Genomic DNA, 22,482 nt, shown 5'->3' with positions numbered 1-22,482 from the left:
GTTTAAAATCCCAGCTACTGGAAAATAACAGGGAGGAGGTCAAATCTATCATTTCATGTTATATTCTCTGCTCTCTTTTCAGTTCTCTAAGGAAAAGATATCTTTGTTATTATCCACAATAAGTCATTACGACCCGTTACTGGCCCTCTGTTTTACCACCGCCTCAAGATACAGTTAGGTTCTCTCTTGCCGAAGTACTGAAATACGATAGTTCATCTACAAACAAACAAACAAACAAAAAACAACTTTGAGCATCTGAGGATGAGGAACTGGCTTCGTGTTGGTTGTGTTGTCTTTCCTCCGACAGTTCTGTTCTGAGTGCACGTCTAGCGAGGGGTTGTCTCTATGGTGGACGGGGTCCCCGGGGTGGTGGACCTCGGGGTGGCTGCTGGTGGCGTGTCCATGGGGCTCCCGGCCCCACTGTTGGGTGTGACGGAGGAGCTGACGGCGGGCGTGTCCCCCTGCTGCTGGGCTTGCAGGGTCTGTCCACAGATGTGGTGGTGCTTCTCCCAGTCTTTGTGCTGGCAGAACGAGCCACAGTAGCGGGCTGTGTTACAGCCGCTGCACGTCTCGCTCGCTTTGCGGCCACAATTCCAGCAACTCTACAGGAGAAGGCAGAAGACAGTGAAATCTCGGATTATTACACGGTGCAGGCTAAAGTCAAGTCTAGGGAGATACACTAGCAGAACTGCCCCCTTATTTTTCATTCTAAGAGTGAAAACCCCAGGTGTGTGTGTGCACTAAACACTGAAGACGCAGCTTTTGGTGTGATGACTGCCCAGAACTTTCTGCCAACAACTATTATGACAAACGGTTGAAACTCGTTTCTGTTTTTACTATAAGTTGTATGGTAGGAAGCACTGACCCCCTTATTTTTAAGAACTCTAAGAATGACAAACCCAAGTGTGTGTGTGTGTGTGTGTGTGTGTGTGTGTACACACTAAACACACTGAAGATGCAGGTTTTGGCGTGATGACTGCCCAGACTCTTCCACCAACAACTGTTATGACAAATGGTTGAAAATCATTTGTTTTTTCTATGAATTCTCTTCCCTTTAGGTTTGGCTATCTGCATATCCAAATTCTCTGCTCACCCATACTTACAATTGCTCCATCTAACCTTTTCCCTTTCTGATACCAGTACCACCACAGGAAGACACAAAGGCATCACTCCTGGCAGAAACTTCTCCCTTCTAGATGTTACCAGGAATCACAAAGGAACTAGCAGAACGCTGTAGGAGACTGAAGGCAACTCTCACGGAACAGACGGCAGACTCCAGTCCCCGCGCCACCACAAACCGGAGAGAGCGAGCCTCGGCTTAGTCCCTCCCACTGCACTCAGCTCTCCGGCGCCCCTGACAACCGGATGGGAGGGCAGTCTCCAAACAACCCCCTTCAGCCCCCTGGAGACTGGACCTTCGGTTTGTTTTTCCTCTCTGATGTATACGAAGGGCCCACACAGTGCCCGATATACAGCAGGTGCTCAATAAATATTTGTGAAAGGAATGAATCTGATCACCCGACATGGCTTTGAAAAACCAGACATACTAAAACTGGGTGCATAATAATTCTATTCACAGACAGTGCTTTCCAGCTGATGGAGGACCTCTGAAGCTCATTTGCACGTAGCAACTCAAGACAAGTAGAAAGACATTAAAAATTCTAGCGATTTTTAGGACTGTGGTAAGCCTGCTACCAGTCTCCACTGGCTGCTTTCCAAGAAGTGAGAAAAGCAGAAACGAGGCTGTCTCCGCGATCGGGACTTTGAGACAAACACATCATGAATCCGGCACAGACACACCAGGGACCAGCACAGGGAGGGGGCAGATCCTGGGGAAGGAGAGGGGGCAGGGAGGAGCTCAGGGATGTCAGTGCCTTCAGGGCCCTTCCAGGAGGAGGGGGGGACCTCCGGAAGCCAGTATGGAGCGTGTGTGGCTCCTCCGGCGAGACCATCCCCATTGTGGAACGCTGTATCGAGTGATCGTAGCCTTGCACCATTAACCTTTTTATTCTTGATCCTCCTTGGTTTTGATTATTTTCTTGCAAAACAAACTTCTGACTGTAAGCTGGTAACCCCAACCAGCTGACAGTATGTGGCCGTGTCACAATTCAAGTACGTTTTTTAAAGCCCTGATGTATGTGGATATTAAAAGATCCCCCCACTGTCCTCCCTGCAGTTATTGCCTTTCAGCACGCTGGTTGTGTGCCTTAAGGTGGGCTCATAAGTCTGCTGAAAATACCCCAGTGGGATGTCAGCCTGGCACCCTGGTCTGCGTTGTCTTGTCACTGTGCAAAACATACAAAGGAATTCTTAGCAGTCATCCTAATTTTGCTAACGAGTAAAGGGGCTCCTGGAGTCTTTCAGGTGTTGGAGGCCGATGAACTCAAGAACCACAGTTTAAAATTTTTCAGAAGAGCTCAGCGGTACGTTCGTATTTCAGTGTCATTCAGAAATTACTGCCCAATGAACGGGAGAAAACCCAAAAAACTTAAGATTTCAAACTTTGGTCAGTGTGAGGTGTTTTAAGTGAACATTGCTAAGTTAATCGAGAAGCTGGATTTATATATTAACGTCATAAATAAACATGAAACTAAAATTTATAGTACCAGAACAAAGCAATTTTTTGTACTTCAATTTGATTTAATCAGGAAATATCTCCCAAAATGTGCGCTTCTCATCAGAGGCCTCATTACCATAAATAGAAAGCCCCTCTTTTTCAAAGCAGATTCAATCTTACTGCGTGGACGCTGGTTCCACGAAGACCGAAACACACACAGGCCTGGCCCGCCGTGTGGAGCAGCGAGGTCCCACCCTGGGCACTCAGGGAAGCTCGCTTCCTTGAGCTTTCAGGCATTTAGAATAATGCCAGCTGGTTCCTGGAAAAAACTCAGAAATAAGTGAAATTTCCTAAATTACATCAGAAAAGCCCAATTAGAGAACAGAAACCCAGATCCAAAATAATATTTTAAGGAAATTAAACATCTAATCTGAGTCAAGTGGCTTCTTTAGGAAATACCCTGGTGTGAGTCCGATCTGTTTTCTGGCAGAAGCACGTCTTGGCAGACGCGAGGCGGGAACTGCCCAGCACTCAATGGCTCCTTCAGATTGAAATCAGATGTAGGCAAACCGTCTCAATTTAAGCTGATTAAACACACAGACTAAACCAGGTAATTACAAATGCATGTGTCGGGGAGTGGAAAGAGGAGACAGAATGGGGACTTCTTTATTTGCTAAAGTGTTTTCAAAGATGGGAACAATTTTACAAACAAAAAAAAAGTGGAATTATGCCAAATATAGAAACAGATGTTTTGGATCACGAAGCTGCTGGGAATTGAGCCTTCTTGCCTCGCCTCTCTGAGTCCTGACCCAGGATTCAAGGGCTCTGGCTAGTTTTGCCTCCAGCCCCATTCCAAAGTTGTTCAACCCCATTCATTTACCACCCACGACTGAGACAAAAACAACCTCTGACTTTGGGAAGGTGCAACCAAGAGCAATTTCAAATGAGCTGGCGGGGGAAGCCCTCCGTGGTTCTGTTGCTCCGGATGGACGCTGCATCACAATGAATGTGTAGGGAACTTAAGCACAAGGGCTCAACCAACAAAAAAACTCCAAGTGCATATTCCTTTTTAAAAGCTCATTAGAAAACAGACGAAGCAACTTTGGTCCATTTCTCTTGAGTGGCTCTACCGGACATCCTGTTAACGAACCCACACCTGCAAGATAAACGCTGGAGCAGCGGCATTCAGCCCCTCAACCGGCACATTGCTGGGGACCAGGGAATGTGCAGAATCTTATGAATACTCGAATGTGAATCCTTTTAAGTTCCTAAGCTTTCCACCATTCACAAAGGTGGAAACTGCAAATTGTGTGGTAACGCCCAGGAGGATCTCCATAAAGGCAGGAATACTGGTGGGTCAGTGGTTGAAGTCTAATCTTACATTTTCCAACGGGTGCTTTTTATATTCAGGCTAGCATTTCTTAAAAGTTGTATATTTCATTCATTCATTCATTCATTTTGCATCTAACTGAGCTTCCGTTTTAGTCCTCTAAGGAATGACGCTGGGGACTGAATTACCTCAACAGTGTCGACGCCCCAAGAATCCCGTATTTCATAGCAAATTTCACTCCCAAAGCTCACAGCGCTTTCTAGTCTTCCCTTATTTGTGATATTTTTCCCTTTTCAGCATAAGGAATACTTTCCTCCCTATCTGAAAAATCGGACTCAGCCATTGACCGAGGTTAGGCTGTGAGTCAGATGAGGAATATGAGGCAGAACCCGAACCCTCCCTTTTGCTAATGTACTAACACGACCTGTGGAAAAGGACATGATGAAGTGAAGCTTTTGGGACCAAAGCTCATGTCAGAGACCACCAATGCTTTGTTTCATATCAGCAATTCTTTTTGTCCCTAATAACAAAATTAATTCCTTCATCTTGTGATTTAAAGTACAGAGAAGATGGTCTTTCTGTCTAACCAGCAAAATAATACTCTTTCTGGTTCTTACTGTTGGAGATTCCTTTTACAAGAAAACAAAACATTTTCTCCTAAAAAGTTTCTCCAGGTCTTACCCACCTATACTTCTCCGGGGGGGGAGGGGGGAACAAAACCCTGCACACAAACGATACTCAGTGAATAAAGCAGAATGATTATAATTAAAATTCCCAAAAGGTAAATTACCTTTATAGTAAATGACTTGCCTAAAATCACACAAAATATGAAACGACACAGGCAAGGTTTGATTCACCCAGGCCTTTGAGCTACAAACCCAGTACTCTTTCCAAAATGCCACACTTTGGCCAGATCTCTTTTCACAGGCCGCTGTGGCAGGAATACGGTGAGCAGGGCACTTCAGTCCTGAGAGCAAACAGGCTGACCCGGGAGGTGGGAACGCCAAAGACAAGGCGCTGTGGCGAGCAACAGGAACGGCTTCCAGCCACGGGTGGCTCCAGAGCTGCTCTTCCTTGGGTTTTATTTCTAACCACATCACTTTGTGGCTTTAGAACCACAGGCAAGTTAACCTCTTAGAGTTAGGTCCTCTTAGGACCTACACAGCGGGAGTCGTAACTCTAGGGTTGGTCAGAGCACCAGTGCCAATGCCAGTGCCCTGACGTTCAGTGGGCCCGGAATAAACGGCAGGATCCAGCACCACCTCCTCCTTTTGGCACTGGCTGAATGGAAATGAGACTCTATCCAGGCTGTGCACGGGGCAGTCTGCACAGTGAGGAAGCTCACGGCCCTGCGCTCTACAGCCCCCAGGTACGGAGACAGAGAACATCAGCTTACTTCCTCTCACACTGCCCTAGCGGCTGATTACTTTTTCTCTTTCCTCACTGTCCTCACGCCTTTTGAAGATTCACCACTACTGACCATTTCTTCATTCCTCCTTTAAAAAAAAAAATCCCTTTGTTGAAATCCCCTCGAACTTTGGTCTCCAGATACTAACTTTCTGTTTCTTGAACTATAACCTTTCCCTCTTCTGTTTTTCATTTCCTTCTAAGCATTTGGCAAGGAGGGAAGCTGGCATCAAGAAATATCCTTTCCTTCCTACCCTCCGCCTTGTCAGTCGTGGTTTCAACCATCAGCTGTAAGAAGACGACCCTGAAATGCTTCTCCAGCCCTCATTTCCTTCCGGAGCTGCAGTCTCTTACTTTCAACCCGCCTGTTTGGTAGCTCCACCAGGATGCTCCTCTGCCCCAAGTCAGTCACCCCACACCTGACTCTCTGGTGTGGTGTATTTCAGCCATGGCGACACTCAGCCCCAAGGCTCTGTCATCTCTCTGGGAATCTCCCCTTTCTGTAGCCCCTGCAGTGCCAAACCCCACAGACCTTGCTTCCATGGTCTCCCTTCCTCTCCAATCTCACGACTGCTATCCAAATTCCTTCCCTGCCTTTCCTGTGGGACTAGCTTCTTAGTTGGCTTTCCATCTCTCTCTCTCTTACACAGACACTCTGCTCACGTGTAAGGTGACTTGTTTATAAAATACTCCTACTCATCTTATTTATACCTCTCAACTACCTTGCAAAGTGAGTCACATAAACATTATCACAGTTTTGTAGATGAGAAAACCAAACTCCACGAGGTGAACCACCCCAGATGGTTCCAGGCTCAGTGCACCAGCCACTACACCATGAACATCCATGGATACAGACAGCTGGCTTTTTAATAAGTGAAACAAAGAAACAGAAATCTTAGGTAACACAGAATCACAGCCCATGCTCATAGAACTCCAAATCCTTCTGGGGACTGACGGCTCTGATCAGATTGTGAGGCTTTAACAGAAGCCGTGCTGGGAGACCGTGTGCAAAGTACATCCTGCAGACCCCACTCGGCCACCCCCACAGCTGGGGCCGTGCTGCGCAGGACGCACTGGAGAGGGGTCCACTGATTCCAGGAGCAATGAAGAGGAGCTTCTCAGAGAGATATGTTCACATGACCAGGGCTTAGCAGATACCAGAAAGCAGAGTTTAAAGATTCAGTGTTTCTGCTCAAGTGCCACCCAAATGCCCAAAGTAAGCTGTGAACAGGACAGCTATTTACTCTGTTCTGGGCTCAGTTCCAGTCCTTGCTTTGATCCTCTAAGCTAAGACAAGTTGTGGATCCCAGAGAAAGAGCTGTGGTACATTCTTCTGTTCACTGGGGGTGGAAGAAAGACTGTCTGTGTTTACAGACAGGAACCGGAAATGAGTACAGCCAGAAATGAAGATGGCCAGACTCAGTGACTTTCCTTCCTTCTGATTTATGCTAAGCACCGGCATTACATTCTTGGTGAAATAGATAATAAACACACCGTAAAAGAGAAAGCACAGAAAATATTACCTGCTCGGGTGGCTTGCCTGAGCAGTCCAGTGTCACTCTAACAGTTAGAATGACAATAACTGGTGGTTTACCCACCAAAGTGAAACTAGAGACCTGAGTGGGAATAACCTGACGGAGTCACGTATCTGCCACCACGTGGCTGTTGAGAAAGTGGCCCGAGAGGCCGGCACCCAGGCTGAGGGCCCGCCTGCACTTGCTGCCGTGAGACCCTAAGCAATGGCTTGGCTTCCCAGGACCCAAGCTTTTCGCAGCTGAAAACGAAGCCAACAGCCCTGTCTGCCCTGCCTGAACTCAGGTACACCGCACTGAAGTACGGAACGTAGAAAAGGCACCTTCTCCCACGCCTGGTACAGTCTCAGACGTCCATCACAGGTCTTACGCCATCTCGGGGAGCAGACCGCGTGTCACCCGCCGTTACTCTGCCGATCACGGGGTCCTGGCGTACAGGACTGGCCTGCCCGGTGCGAACACCCCACTTTGACTTGGTGAGGCGTCCAAGGCTGGCTAAGGAATTATTTGCACCTCCCTGTGAATAACACCCACATGACATTCATTCCTGACTCCACGCTTTCTTCCTGCTGTTTCCCCAATTCAATAATACTTTAAACTCTCCTCTCCTCCTTCTGAAACGTCTACCCTCTTTACTGCCTCCCTTTCAGGGCCACTGGTTTTCCTAAGCAGCATGGCATTATGAGGTCCACTTCACATGTGTGAAAGCAGAAAGAAGGCGACCAGCTTCAGAAAGGAGAGAATTTCCGGGCACCTGTCCTCAACACAACCACGCCGGAGGAACGCGCGAAGGGCCAGGCTTGGCCGGGAACTCCAGTCTTCTGACTCTGAAACTCAGGTTGACGTCTCCATGTCGGGGAGAGAGTAATAATGTGTGCACTTATATATGTACAGATGTATTTTTACTGATTCAGATTATAAAGATCACATATGATCCAGGTAAAGGGAGAGATGGGTACATGTCTACGACAGAAGGCAGCTGAAATAAAGGGAGAGGAAAGGGAAAAATTATGGATTTTGGTCAGGAAAGTTTAGAGTCTCTTGTGAGGAAGCACTGTGGGACGGATGAGATCATTTTGCCTTGCACTAGAATTCTCAAAAAGCTTTTTCTCTTTTTTAATGGGGATTGAACCCAGGGCCTGGTGCCTGGTAAGCAGACCCTCCACCACTGAGTTATTACCCTCTCCCATCAAAACACTTTAAAACATTAATATAATTTATTTTTCCCTAAACAACCCTGTGAGGTAAGCAAATAATTGTCCAAGGACTCTTGATATGATAGCTGAGCAGAAACCAGAAATCAGGTCTTCTAGGTCATTCTCTGGGATTTTTTCTGCCCCACCCATAGGTCTCCAGGCTTTGCTAGCAAAAGATAATCATCTAATCACCTGAACATGGCCTTTACATGGCCTGAACGTTTAATTTACCATCCAAGCCAGGACACTTAAGAGGGAAGAGGGGCACGCTTAATAATTACATGGGACAACGGGGGTTAACCTGGGACTGTCTCAAACTGGGACGTACGGTCACCCTGCACCCAGTTGCTATGCATTACCATGCACTATCCTGGTTTTCACACTACAGTGTAAACTATTTCAGCCTTTATGTCTATTTGTCCCTTTCAATCCACATAGGAAAATCTGTCTGCCTAGTTGAATTAAATAATTGAGGTTCTTTTAAAAAAAGTTTTAACTTGCATTTTTTTTTATACACAAAAAAATGAAGAAAAGTTACCTTTTTCGTGACCCACACAAAACCCCTGGGCAGATCAAAGCCAGTCATTCTTAAAGGGCGCTCAAGTTAAGATCACCTGATACGGATACCCCAAACCCTGCATGTCCACCAAAAACCCAGGACCCCCTCTTCCTTCCTTGTAAGCTGACCAGTCATCCGACCCTGCCCATTCGATCTCCTGGGCACAGCTGATTCAGTTTTCTCTACTCCCAGCACCACTGCCAACCACCTTCATCCAACCCTCTTCCTCCTCCTCCTCTGTCTCTTGAAACAGACTGGTTCCTCCTTTTTGTTTCCTCTAATCTACTGCAGCCTGAATGATCCTTTCAAAACTCATCAGCCACACAGCCTGGTTTCAAAGCCTGGCAAAGCTTCCCTTCCCACCTTCCCTGAGTGAAGGCACTGACTTGCCCATGGCCCGAGAAAGCTGTGATGAGGCAGTGGGGGTGGGGGTGGGGGTGGGGGGCTGCGAATGAGTTCCTCATTACCTTCAGTGTCAGATGAAACAAAACTTTTTCCCAGAAGCCTTTGCATTAAATCTATAAAGACTCATAATTTTAGAGTTTGAGTCTTCTAATGAATTACAGTGAACAGGAAGGCAGGGACCGCTGCACCTTCAGCACCCAGTACTGTCGCCAGCATAGAATAAAAGCTCCGTTGTTTGTTATTGACAGAAAAAATGAATAAATGGATATAATTTAGAGTAACATGTATCAGATAAACTGCCCTGGGCAGGTCACAAACATGATTTTTAAAAGAATGTCCATTAACTTCTGGGGACAGTTCTAATATCGATGGCACCTACATTTAATTGGGATGTTATCTATTTTTTTCAACCAATTACTATAACATCCAGACCTTTTATTCTAAGAAAACAAAGACCATTTCTGAAGCATGTGGGTCTTATTTAAGGCCAAATGGTTAAAACTCAAGAAAACCCTCTGAGTATAAAAACACAGGAGAGAATTCCGAGGTGTACGTGTGCTGCCTTCTCTGCAGCTCAGCTGGGCCACGCAGTCCTGGCCTAACAGATTCCCCGCCCCGGGGCCACGTGAGGGCGGGAGCAGCCATCTCCAGCCCGGCCCAGGGACGTCACAGCTGCTCGCGCTGTCCCGGAGGGGCTCAGGGAGATTTCTAGGCTTGAGGAGACTTCTAAGCATCACTGCTGGGGTGGCTTTTTATCAGGTCGTTTCTACTAAAAGATGCGCATTCCTGGTGGGGTGGGGTACAGCTCAGTGGTAGAGCTCGTGCTTAGCATGCACGTGGTCCTGGGTTCAATCCCCAGTGCCTCCACTAGAAATAAAAATTTTAAAATTTTAAAAATTAAAAAATAAAGGGTGTACCTTCCTGAGTGAGTGGCAAGAACAGGGTGCAGAAAAACAGCACATTGGATTCCAGGTTGTGTACTCAGTGTTAAATGAAAAGTGAAGAATTTCTGAGGAGGGGAAAGTATTTACATATAATTTCAGGCTAATGATTGAGCAAAAGGTACAGTGAACTACACCTACCACTTAGGTTATTCTCAGACATTGTCATCCCTTGGGTCCTTGGTTAAACCACTTTTATTGTGTGCGTGCATGTGTGTGTATAGACTCGTGTGCAAGTCTGGAGGAGTCTCAGCTTCATTCAAACAAAATCTCTCTTCCATTTCAGGAAAGATGTCTCCATTACTTTTGGTGAAATGAGGTTTATTTTTCGAGAGATCAATGCCCCACAAGTCTAACAAATGGTCCTGTTTGTGGTTTTAAAAAAAGAAGTGGGAATCCAGACCTAAGTTGCCTGTCTTTATCTGCAACCCAAACTCATCCTAATGAGCCTTATATGCCATTTGTTCTGGAATGATGCACGGACTGGCAGAACGCTGGGAGTCCCGGCTTGGAGTCTGCCACTGCCGGGCTGCGTAACCCTAGCCAGGGGAGCTGCTTCACCTGAGACGTAACAAAACTATTAAGTCTCAAGGTTCTAGCCACTGTACCAGATGAGAAGACCAAAGCTTTTGGAGCTTTGGTGGTTTTCTCAAAACTCACAGAATGATGAGAGGTGGAGCCAGGGATTAAATTTAGCCCTCTGACTCCCAAACCTTTTCTCCTGGCATAGCCTGCTGTAAGATCCAGAGAAGTGCCCCTGAAGACAAGGGTGGTGCTGTGTTAAAGATCGGTTTCCCAAGAGATCCAAAAAGAAAGACAGAGAAGTGAAGCAGTCACTTTAGAGGATCCCACGTACACACCCAGGTTAGTTCATCACACCTCCTGTTTGGAGCTGCTGTCTGATACAGCATATTTTATAATTGCTAAATACTGGTGTCGAGCCCATATATTTTTCTGGACAGGTATCAGAAGTAAAGGTACAGAGATTATTGACACTAAAGGCCTACAGCATGATTATATAAGGACTTAATTCTCAATTTCTTCTAGATACTTATCTTTAGATTTTTGTGACCTATGAAATACTCTTAACAGATGTAATAGCCCTAAAGTGTTCCTAAGAAAGATAATGTTTTAATGACAGCCAACAACTGTGCCTCAAGGTATTACTAACTTGAACAGAGCAGGACATATTCTCTCCAAAAGATGCTGATACATTTTTTCCCTCAAAAGACGCAAAGCAAGGCCCTTAAATATCTTAGCCATGAGATGCCAATAAAATTGAATTTATGTGTGGTTTAATTCAATGATGGAAAAGTCAGCCATTAAACAGCAGATAAACTTCCCTTTGTCCCTCTTTCCCTGAGAAACTTTCAAATGTTGCAAATCAATTCCTTTTGTCCCCTTGTTATTCATCTGCTACACATTAAACAGAAACTCTGAGTATCGAGTAATTCCCACAGGGGCCTTTCATCTACAGGGAAGTCTGGTACAAATTAAATTCTTATTCTCCCTCACAAATTATAGATACGCGTCGGAGTGGACCATTGATTTATCAGTTCATGCTCCTGCTGGTCCAGCGTGGCAGCATGAGCTAACTGCCCTCCTTACTTTAGGCTTTAGTGACTTTAGGGGTGGAGGATTGTGGTGCTGTGCTAATTAATGCAGAGCATTACCATGTTGCTCTCTGGCTTCAGTCTCCACTTAAAAAGCAGTCTGTTAGACCCTTTGTTTGAGTTACTTCCCATACCCTGAAGACATTCAGGCCACATGTGTGTGTACTTTAATATCCTGCAATAATACTAAATATTACCTCTGGCAGTGATCTTATGCTACAAAATGACCATCGTAACCATTAGGAGTAATGTGCAAAAACAGACCCTGCAGAAGATCTCTTAGAAACGTTTAATTGATGCGCCCACTGGTTTAGTGCTGTACTTTGGAACCAGCGGTTAAGGAAGTGACTTTGATCCAGGCATGCGCGTCTTTAGAGCGCACAGCTTATCCGCGGTATCTCTATTAAATCCCAGCTATTAGGAGGAAACCACACACAGATGATTTAACACAGACACACACTGGCGTTCTGGATCTCTGTAAGAGACGCTAGCAGTATGCTAGTAAGCTATAAGAATTTCCGGTCCTCTGATACTCACCAAATATATTAAAAAACCTTTTTTTGTCAGAGATGTTCTTTTAGGTCTTTAATAAAGACAAAACTTGATCAGCTTTTGGTCAATTTCCCAAGTGCCAACCCCCCCCCCCTTCAATTATTCCAAGTCTCCTCCCTGGCCCCACCTCCAAGATTTATCTGTCTGAAGTCCAACATCCGCTGTTTACTGGTGACCTCCTGAAATCAAAAGCCAGCGCCCTACTTGGCGGCAGCGACCTCCTCCGGGCGCGGGGGCGCCCGCCAGCCTCACCTCGCTCGAGTCTTCCTGCTGGTTGATGACAGCCAGCGCGTCCTCGGCCGCCTGCCGCTTGGCCTCGGCCACCGTGCGCTCCATCTTGGCGCGCTCCGAGGTGATCATGTCGTGCGCCTTCCGCTCGGCCTCGGACACCGCCTTCTGCAGCTCGGTCATCGCCTGGCGCTTCACCTCGTTCACCGCCTCCTCTGCGCGCCACCCCGCGGCGGGCCGGACCGGACAAGAGAACAGTGCTGGGTTAGCGCGGGACCCGGGGCACGCTGATGGCTGGGGCGCACGCTCTACACACGGGCGCCACTCGCGTCCCAAATACGGGCCAGTGCTTCTGTTTAAAACTCCAGATTTTGGAAATTCATTTAGGAAAACAGAGGGTAAGCTTCCTCCCCGCCCCAGCCCTCTTAAGTTACACTGCTGGGAAGGAATTTTTTTTTTTTTTTTAACTACTGCCATCATCGCTACAACTTTTCTACCAAACTCGTACCCCCGAAAAGATTCTGAGACCAGAATCCATAGTAAAAGGACAAAAACAACCTCAAGAAACCTGTCTGGATAATTCAGACACATAAAGAAGGTGTTTTGCCACAGGTGATATAGGTTAAAATGAACACAGGCTGTACGTGGGTAAAGTACCCAGAAAAAAGAGGCGGGGAATAGATTTTACACACACTCATATATAAGAGCACACGGTTGTTTGTCTGGCAAAAGATACAACACAATAATGAAAAGGTATCTCATAAAGCAATTAAGTTAATGCAGACCCTTTAAAGAGATCAAGGATGAAACAGAATATCCAGCTTCTCTCATCATTTCCTGAGGAATGTGGGCATATGCCTTCATAGGCTAAATGATAGGGACTTTTAAGAATCATTTTCTCATTTCCAAATATTCAGCTGTTGTCCATCTACTGAATCAAATATATACAGTTTCGCATAACCAACTGTTACACTAGACAAATGCAATTGAATCATACTGCGGGCCAAAACGATCGGGCCTGACTGCGGACCTGCAAGGTGTCAAATTAGCTCTTTATTTTTGGCTGTGGAAAGGGTGCAAAGATTTGACTAATGTACAACATAAGATTGACAACTAAAACAAGTAATTTCCATTTTAAAAAATTAACTGTTCTAATTAACAAGGGAAAATATCCTCCCCCCGAATTAGTTTATCTAATTTTCATCTTTATTCAAAGCAAAGTGACAATGATTAATTGAAAATTTAATAAGCAGTAATTATTAACTTGGCAAACCTAGTACCAATTAACACTCTATTAAAACTAATTATGACATGTTTCATTCAAGTGTTTGCACTTAATTGTTTCACCCACTTAAAAAGCACCTTAATTAAATGTTGTTTAATTAAAAACATAGATTCCTAATAAAAATGTTTTACTGTAGATTAAAAATGTAAGAGATGAAAATACTTCTATAGTTTCTTAAATTTCTATGGTTTATTTCACACATCCATAGTCCACAACTTGAGGGTCATAAAAAGCCCTCCACGAGTAATTAACTGTCATGACGTTTGTAGCCTCTGCCATTTTCTCAGCATTATTTCTAAAGTTCATTCATTAGCAATTACTGTCCGCTAGGTTTTATAAACTGAATTATAAGGAAAAGATCAGGACTGCAAGTATTAACTAAAATATGTTAAGCCTTTGTTGGCTGCTTGAAGATATGCATTTAAAATCTGGGTGGAAACAGAGGACTGCACTGAGCTTGCAAAGCATCTTCTTCACCAGGAGGTGAACAGACGCCTCGCCTCTATCATTCCGTCATAAACGACTTGGGGCACCAGGGAAGCGCTGCCCTTCTAACAATACAGCCAGGGTCTAATTTCGTTTGAATATTCAAGGTGAATTAAATTCTATCTAAGTGGTAATACAGGACAATAATTTTTGCTTACGATCAAAGCTGTAGCTTGACTAATTGTATATGCAAATCAGGCAATTTATATTTAAATTATGCATTCCTATTCTAATCCCACAGGCATATACAGATCAGCAAAGAGAATTGGTAGGACATTTGCAAGGTGCTTGAATATTTATTACCAACTACAAACATTCACTGATCGTTTGAAAAAGAAATATATTGAAGAAAACACTTGCAGTTTAAAAACTATCTTTATGGTAGACTTTCCAATTTTATGAAAACCTTTTTTACCTTTTGTCTTTGGTTACCTTTGTTGTTGCTTTTAAAAGTCCTACCTTTCAGGGGAAAACTGATATGGCCTTCGACATTTGTCGAGAATCCAAATATTTAGTATGTATATTATTATATTATATTATTAGGGTAATATGCAAATTTTGAATAGCGTCTGTAGGTTAAATTAATTGTGTCTGAAGGTTAATATTCCTGATTGTGGTAACTGCACTGTGCTTATATAAGAGAACGTCCTTGTTCTTAGGAAATAACACAAGAAAATGTTTAGGGTAAAGGGACAGCATGTCTACAACTTACTCTCAAATGGTTGGGAAAATCTGTATAACAGAGAAAGAAAAAGAGGGAAGGAAAGAGGAAAAGAGAGGGAGAGAAGACATTAAAGCAAATATGGGAAAACAGGGAGAAAGTTATAAGGAAATTTTTTACTCTCTTCTGCGACCTTCTGCAAGTTTGAAATCATTTCAAAATAAAATGGTGCAAAATATTATATGTTGTGCTTTCAAGCACAGGATATACTTCTTGCAACTGTAATTTTTTTTTTTTGAAAAAGATGCACTGGTTATATTACACTGAATTTTATAGCTCTACCCTTTGGAGAGTTTTCAAATGCTTTAAATGTGATTTACTTATCTTTTGCCACAAAATAACTTATAATACTTTCATTGCAAAGACACACTTTATAGGTTTTTTTTTTCCCCTAAAAATAAAAATTTTGTCCACAGCAAATTTTAGAATCTTAGGAAAAAGCTTTCAAATTGTAACAGGCTGAATGAAGATGTCACGTTCTGCCCTTGGTGTTGTCATCAGGTTGGACACCTTGACACTTTGAACATTAGAAATGCTTTTTAAGAAGCCTATGGAGATAAATATTACAAGCAGTTATTTGGGATTTCCAGGTGAACCTGTCATGTGTACTTTGGGGATTCAATACACCCCTTAAAACTTAGCATCTCTCCACAGAAAACTATTCCCAAACTGTTTCTAGGCAGGAGGTTAGAGATATCGCTGTGAGAAGAATACAAATTGAATGGACACCACTTCCAAGTCATATTTTAGACTGAAGACCTGATATAGACAGATAGGCACATCTGAAAAATATCCCAAACATTTGCTTGATAAGGTTTAACCCCTGTTAGAGAATGCATGGCCCCACCAAAAACAAGCATTGCTCTCTTTCCTCTCAGAGTCCTCACGATGGAAAGTACACCCAGAACTGGTTTCAGAAACCCCAAAACAAAACAAAAATAATAGTGGACTCAATAGATTACAACATGTCAAGTTAAAAAAAAAAAAAAACTTATTAAGTGGAAGATACACAGTACAGTTTAGAATCTGCTTCCAATTGCTTACCACTTATGGTAGGATTTCCTTTGTGCAGAGCTATTCAAGTTGACTTTCCAACAATATTCAGAAAAATCTGCTGTCACTTAATAGCAGTCAAACAAGGACTTGAGCAGATAATAGCTCAGAAGGTATTTGGATTACACAAGACCTCACCATCAGTTTTTCTTTATGAATTATCAGAATTAAATTTAAATATACATAAATAAGGGAAGTGCAGAGGAAGACCCTCTCCCTCGACATAAAAAGTCACCCTTCTGCTATCCAATGTGGCAATTCTTTGCACCTCTTATTGGAATAAGTTGCACTGACAACTTAAAACTGGGGATGAAAAGTGGTCAGAAGGAAGCTGTGGCAATTCTTTTTCCAGGTAGGGGGCACCCAGCACATTTTAACAGCTTAGGAAAGTACCCCACGACTATTACTCTGGTAGAAAACCTTCTTAGAGGTGATGCTGAAAACCTGGGTAAGGCGATGCAGATGAGCAACATACACAAGTAAAAACTTTACCCTTTAGGCTGAATGGATCTCTCTGGTTTGTATCCTGGACATGTAACAGAGCTTTCTGGTCCTCAGTCTAAGTTGTTAGGCCTAGTACACTATCAGATCTTGAGATTCATTATCACTCTTATAAAAACGATTGTTTGTTAGAAAATCTAAACAAAAACAAACAAACAAAACCCCACCACAAAACTCGCAGAAGAGCCAAGTGACCAGAGGCAGCAAGCTGCACAGAACTACAGACACAATGGGATCAGATCAAAACCCAAAGAGAAATCTTTTGCAGGAAAAATAAACCCTTTCCCTTGACTGTCACTCCTTAGCTGGGGTTCCCAGCCTTGCACCCATCTGATCCATTTTCCAGTTTCTCTGCTGAAACTATTTTAACAGTCAGGGTCATAGTAGGTCAGCCACATTATGCATTTGCAATGTCACTTTTTATTAATTTTTTTTTTTGGTGGGGGAGGTAATTAATTGGGTTTTTATTTATTTTTAGAGGAGGTACAGGGGATTGAACCCAGGACCTCATGCATGCTAAGCATGCTCTCTACAACTTGAGCTATACCCCGCCCCCCCTGCAATGTCATTTTTAACTCTTAAAACAGGTTTATGCTTTATCTCCTGAGCTGGTTTTTATAAGATTTTGTCTGGACATTTATAGTGCCCGATGATGCACCAACATTCTGCCAGATCTGAACTTCTTTAAAAGCACAGTCAGTCAAGGAGTCATCAGAAGCTTAAATCAACTTCAAAATGTTAAAAAAAAAAAATTCTTAATGAAAATCAGATAGTGTACATGGAAACGAAAAATAGAAATTTAGCAACTCTGTCATTTAAATTAATTAAGCTCTGGTCACTGAATATTAATTAGCACAAATGGTCAATTAAAAAAAAACTGATTGTAATCATAAAATTTCCGAGTGCCTCAACAAGTCAACTAGATTTGATATGTTATTTTATTTTATTTTTTTTTTAATATGTCAATTGTACCTCAATTAAAAAATAAAAAATTTGGAGAAAAGGCCGAAGTAAAACATCAGACTTTGTTTTCAAGAAGGGAAAATTGCATGCAAGCTGACCTCAGGCTTTCAGCCCAAAACCATCACAACCCCCAAAACCGGGGGCTGACAACAGAAGTGTCACCAGATTCATTACAGTGGTGGGAGCAGATGCTACCAAAATAAAAAATTATTTCATCTTCTAATCAGGCTGGGTTTAAGAATATTTATCAGGATTTTAAAATTTTGCGAGTGGGGGTTTGTTTTGTTGTTGTTGTTAGCAGGAAAGTCCTTTATCGTCTTTCTTCACATCACTGCGTTAACAACTGCACACAGCTGCCAGAACACGAAACTCGTGTTTTTAAACAATTCTTACCAGCTTTCTTCCAGATCTCCTCTGGCACGTATCCAGAAGCAGGCCTGTGCAGGAACTCCCGATGCGTGTCTGTGGAGAAGATGAAAATCGGGTGGAGAGAGGAGAGCACCATGAGCACTGTGAGGTCATGACACACGGTTAGAAGCAAGCAACACCCACTCTCCTGGCTCCTCTACAAAAAACGTCATTTGAAAATGCTGAGCACCTCACTTCTAAAAAATAATTAAAAAAAATGAAATTAACAAAAATAGCAAGACCGGTCATCAGAGTTCAAGGAAAACAAATCTCGGGTCTAAATGCCTTGTATGCTCCAAGCTGAAACCACTCTAATTATTTCACTATACAAGCTGATGTTTGGGAACACTGTTCCCAGCACTCCCTAACTATGGGAATTTTTATGAGCATATTTTATAAAAAAAAAAAAATATATATATATATATATATGGTAATTTTCTTTTGAGAGGCAAATTGATAGTTAACAAATCAAGTGCAAGGGTTATTTAATTTTTACACAGCTCTGATTCCACTACCTTCCAATAAGCAGTGAGCCATGGCTAACCAGTTCTCACACTTAATTACTTAAAAAAAAATCTGCTGAGCACTGAAGTCTCAAAAAATTGGATCATATGGATTTGACATGGATGGAAGCAAGAATCATTAGAATGGTTTCACAGATACCCTGTTGACCAAATGTAACCAGTACATGCTTTTCAAAAGAGAAAATGAAGTTCTACTTTAAATGAAATGCTCTGCTTATTATTCTGGTCAATTTTAAAAGTTTGAGAAAACATGTTCATGAAAATGACATGAAACCTTCTATATGTGCTTAATAGTAAAGCGCATGCAGTCCTTCACAGCTAAAACAGACACTACACGTCTTCCACACGGGATTACAAAATGAATAGCCTGTGTATTTAGAAGTTTGGGGGAAGAGAAAAAAATCACGTTAACTTTTGTAACTATAACAATCATTTAACTCATGATAAATATTGAATAACTGAAGTCTTCTCTATATGTATAAGAAATATTATTAAGTAGCAGACTGGTTTCTTTTCAAAACAATACTTTATCTAATGTATACTGAAGGTTAAAAGAAACTCAGCCCAGTTTTCTGTATTTTAAGAAGCTAAAGAATATCAAAATAGAGAAAAGCACAATCCATTTAGCTAGGTATGTGCTGTTTTATACCTGAATGCCTCAGACACATTTTGAATGTTCTGAATCCTTCTAGAGTATGTAGATTATCACTTGGCCAGAATATAAAATTCCCACAACTATTCTGAATTAGCAAAAGCTTATTATAGCTTGGTGAAGGGCACATGGAAACTCTCTGTATGATCCTGCAATGTTTCCTTAAATCCAATATTATTTCAAATATAAAAAAAGTTCACATTATAATTTCACGACTACTTGACAATCAGATGGACTGGAACTACCATCGTGTCATGACCTCACTGTGCATCAAATGCTCATTCGTTTCCACACAATACATGATGGAAACCAAAATATGTAAGTAGTTTTTCATTTGTTAAACAGCTTGATAAAACTGGCACATATAAAACTGACTTCAGAGAAATATGATCTGGCTAATTAGAGTCATCAAGTTACCCTTCACACTGTAACTATTTACAGAAGAAATAAAAGTACAGTCAAGTTCACACTTAACCACATCACAGTGAAACAGAGATTTACTTAAGGCAGTTCTTAAAGACAGTTTTTTTCAGGAGAAAAAACTTTGGCCTAAGAATAATCTATTGGGGGGGAGGGTACAGCTCAAGTGGTAGAGCACATGCTTAGCATGCACAAGGTCCTGGGTTCAATCCCCAGCTCCTCCTCTATAAATAAATAAATAAACAAACAAACAAACAAACAAACCTAATTACCTTCCCCCGGTAAAAAAGAATAATTTATTGGGTAAGAATAGATTTGGAAAGTCTAAAGACAGGGAAAAAAATGCCTTCTCCAAAGTAGCAAAAAAAAAAAAAAAAGGTTTTTCACTTATTGGGTTAAGGAAAGAGGAGTATTATTATTATTATTATTATTATTATTTTAAATAAATGGGCAATAGTTATCATGGGGATCAGGAAAGGTGATGTTAAGTTATCCAAATTTCATGCGTGGAAGATACTAATTACCAGTTTGGGCAGCACAGGACGCACGAGTTAGTTCCAAAGCCCGTGAAGGTGGGTCTTGGCTTTGCCACCTTCTAGCCCTGTGACATCGGGCAAGTTAGTTTCTCAGTGTCTCAGTCTCCACACCTGTAAGTGGGGGCGATACTACAACATCTGAGATTGCTGACGTGAGGACCAAATGAGGTACTTCCTACCACGTGCTTAGCACGGCACAACCTAAACTCCCGTTAGATGTTAGTTGCTACTGTCATTGTGACTGTATTCAGTTGGCTGCCCAGTAGGAACAGATGTACAGTCATCCTTTGGTATCTGAAGCAGTCTGGTTCCCGGACCCCTCAGGATCATCCCGCAAATCCGAGGATGATCAAGTCCCGTGTAAAAAAATGGGATGGTATTTGCAAAATAACCTACATACATCTTTCCATACACTTTAAATCATCTCCAGGTTACTTACAAGACACAGTGCAATGCAAATGCTATGTAAATAGTTGCCAGCAAGTGGCAAATTCACACTTTGCTTTTTGGAACTTTCTGAAATTTTTTGCTCCCTGAATATTTTTGATCTGTGGTTGGTTGAATCCATGGATGTGGAACCCGTGGATATGGAGGACCAACTATACGCTTATTTCCTTATAACTGACTAAGGTCAAAATAGCACATTAAAGTTTCTTTTTTCTCCTAGCACTTAAATCCAAATGGCACAAAACTTTAGACAAAGCAAAACCACTGAAGAGGTCTGGATTGAGAGATACACGCCAATAAGTTTTTACCCCCTCAGTACACGTCATTTGAGGACAGAAGTTATTTCTATTGTCAGCAGTTCACTGTCTGAGTCCTTGGACAGGAAGTCCTCAAACCTCTTAGATGATACTTTTATAAATTTTATTCAGACCTCATGAATAGCCCCCAAATTTACTCAAAGACAGATAACATATAGGGGTCAGTCGTGCGCCCACCTTCCCATGTGCTATAGGGGACAGGTCGTGAGGCTCCATCTACCACATGGCAAAGCTGTGCAGTGTTTCACCCTCCCGGCTACATCACCACAGAATTCTCAGTGACACTTCCCCATAGCCTCCCAGAGTCAAACTCCACCTGACTTAGACACCTGACAGAAATACCAAAGCCAATCAAGCAAAAGTTTTCTTAACCCTACCCTGCTTTTTGAAGGGAAGGTTTTTTGTTTTTGTTTGTTTTCAAAATAGCTGCAGAATGTAAAGGCAAATAATTGTTTAATATACATCTACTTATGCATATACACATATTTTATGTCCTCTCCAGCTCTACGTTGCTGTGTCCTGGATGAGCGTCAAGTGTGCCAACAGGAAGAGCAGAGTGACGGCAGCAGAAGTGCTCCCCAGAATCTATTTTGAAACACTGACAAACACTACTTTAATAGCCACAGAATCTGAATGACTCATACATTTAAGTTTTCCTCTTCTGATTAATAGCAGCGATGATGGAGTGTACACAGGCAAAACTGAGCTGAACAAACAAAACAAAACAAAACAATCCTGAAGTTGATCAATATTACAAACAGAGACAACTTTTCTCCAAAGACTTTCTTATTTTAGGATAAAATAAGAAACCTAGACAAACTTACGCAAGACCCTGTTCCTAAGTCTCAGGTTCTAAAGAAACAAATTTTTAACCGTTAAACCTTGACCACCTATAAAATGCAAACTGCTATCAAGTGGATGGTTGTTCTCAAATGCAGTGCTAAAAGCAAAGACAGAAGAGTCCGTACGAGATGATTTCAAATGTGAAACGTATACACTGATAGATGGGAGAATTATAGAAAAGTCCTTCTAAATTAAGTTTTAGCTTGCTTTGGATGCAAATCGCTTGGGGGCTAAGAGAAGAGGAAGAAGGAAGCCTCTGGAAGGGGGGAGACCAAGTCAAAGTGGGGGAAGGTTATAAGAAACGTGAAAGGGCAGAAAGAACAATCCATGGTGCATGAAGGCGATGGAAGATGCACTGCACTTACGACAGATGGAGACCATTGGATACTAGATACAGCAAGGGCCACCATCAGCACACAGGAAGGGATGAGCTGACAGCCTTTGGAGGAGCAATGTGACCTCATGCGACCCAGAACAGCAATGCTCAAAGCTTGGCAGCGCCTACATCGGGCCGTCACCCTGTAGTGGGCAGAATGAGGCTGTGGTCATGATGATACATAGCACAGACCATCAAAAGAAGAGTCATATGATTTCATCTTTATAAATGCTACTTATTTTTGTTTTTAAGGATAATAAATGCAGAAATCTCAACCGTCTGTTCAGACACCCAACCTAGAAGCCAGGAACCACATTAGGACTTTCATCTCTAACAATAAAAATACCTGACGCTCTAGGAGACAACAAGTTCTTCTTGTTTTTCAAAGACGGACATATTTAATAGTCGCATCTTTTTTAACCCGATATATTAAATATCATAGACCTTTTAAATACAGGAGGCACTTTACATGAGGAGCTCAGACGCACGGTCTTGATACGAATTTCATGACGTAATTTAAAAGCAACCAATACAAGTATATAATAGCTGAACTTTTATACGAAGATACACTCTGAATAACTTGTTTGTGGTTGCCATCATCTGGTAAGTGGAGAGGTGACTGAGAGATTT

The 22,482-nt window shown here is 42.5% G+C and overlaps 1 protein-coding gene across 8 annotated transcripts in view; it reads right to left on the bottom strand.

Moving 5' to 3' along the window:
* Window positions 1-22,482, bottom strand: part of RUNX1T1 (RUNX1 partner transcriptional co-repressor 1) — a 139,054-nt gene that overhangs the window by 3,428 nt on the left and 113,144 nt on the right. For 7 of the 8 annotated variants that reach the window (XM_032468050.1, XM_032468052.1, XM_032468051.1 and 4 more), the window contains 3 exons: window positions 17,723-17,791; window positions 12,345-12,535; window positions 1-602 (listed from right to left, as the gene is read on the bottom strand). The exon at window positions 1-602 is cut by the window's left edge and continues 3,428 nt beyond it. In XM_032468050.1, coding sequence (XP_032323941.1) covers window positions 327-602; window positions 12,345-12,535; window positions 17,723-17,791 — 536 coding nt within the window. In that variant the 3' untranslated portion in view covers window positions 1-326. Of the gene's footprint in view, window positions 603-12,344; window positions 12,536-12,648; window positions 15,361-17,722; window positions 17,792-22,482 lie in introns of those variants that run through there. The other variant, XM_032468057.1, reaches the window with a different exon arrangement.

This window comes from Camelus ferus, chromosome 25 (assembly GCF_009834535.1).
Source record: "Camelus ferus isolate YT-003-E chromosome 25, BCGSAC_Cfer_1.0, whole genome shotgun sequence".
Classification (NCBI taxonomy): Eukaryota; Metazoa; Chordata; class Mammalia; order Artiodactyla; family Camelidae; genus Camelus; species Camelus ferus.
Note: the sequence above shows the minus strand (reverse complement) of the source record. Positions and strands in the feature narration are given on the sequence as shown.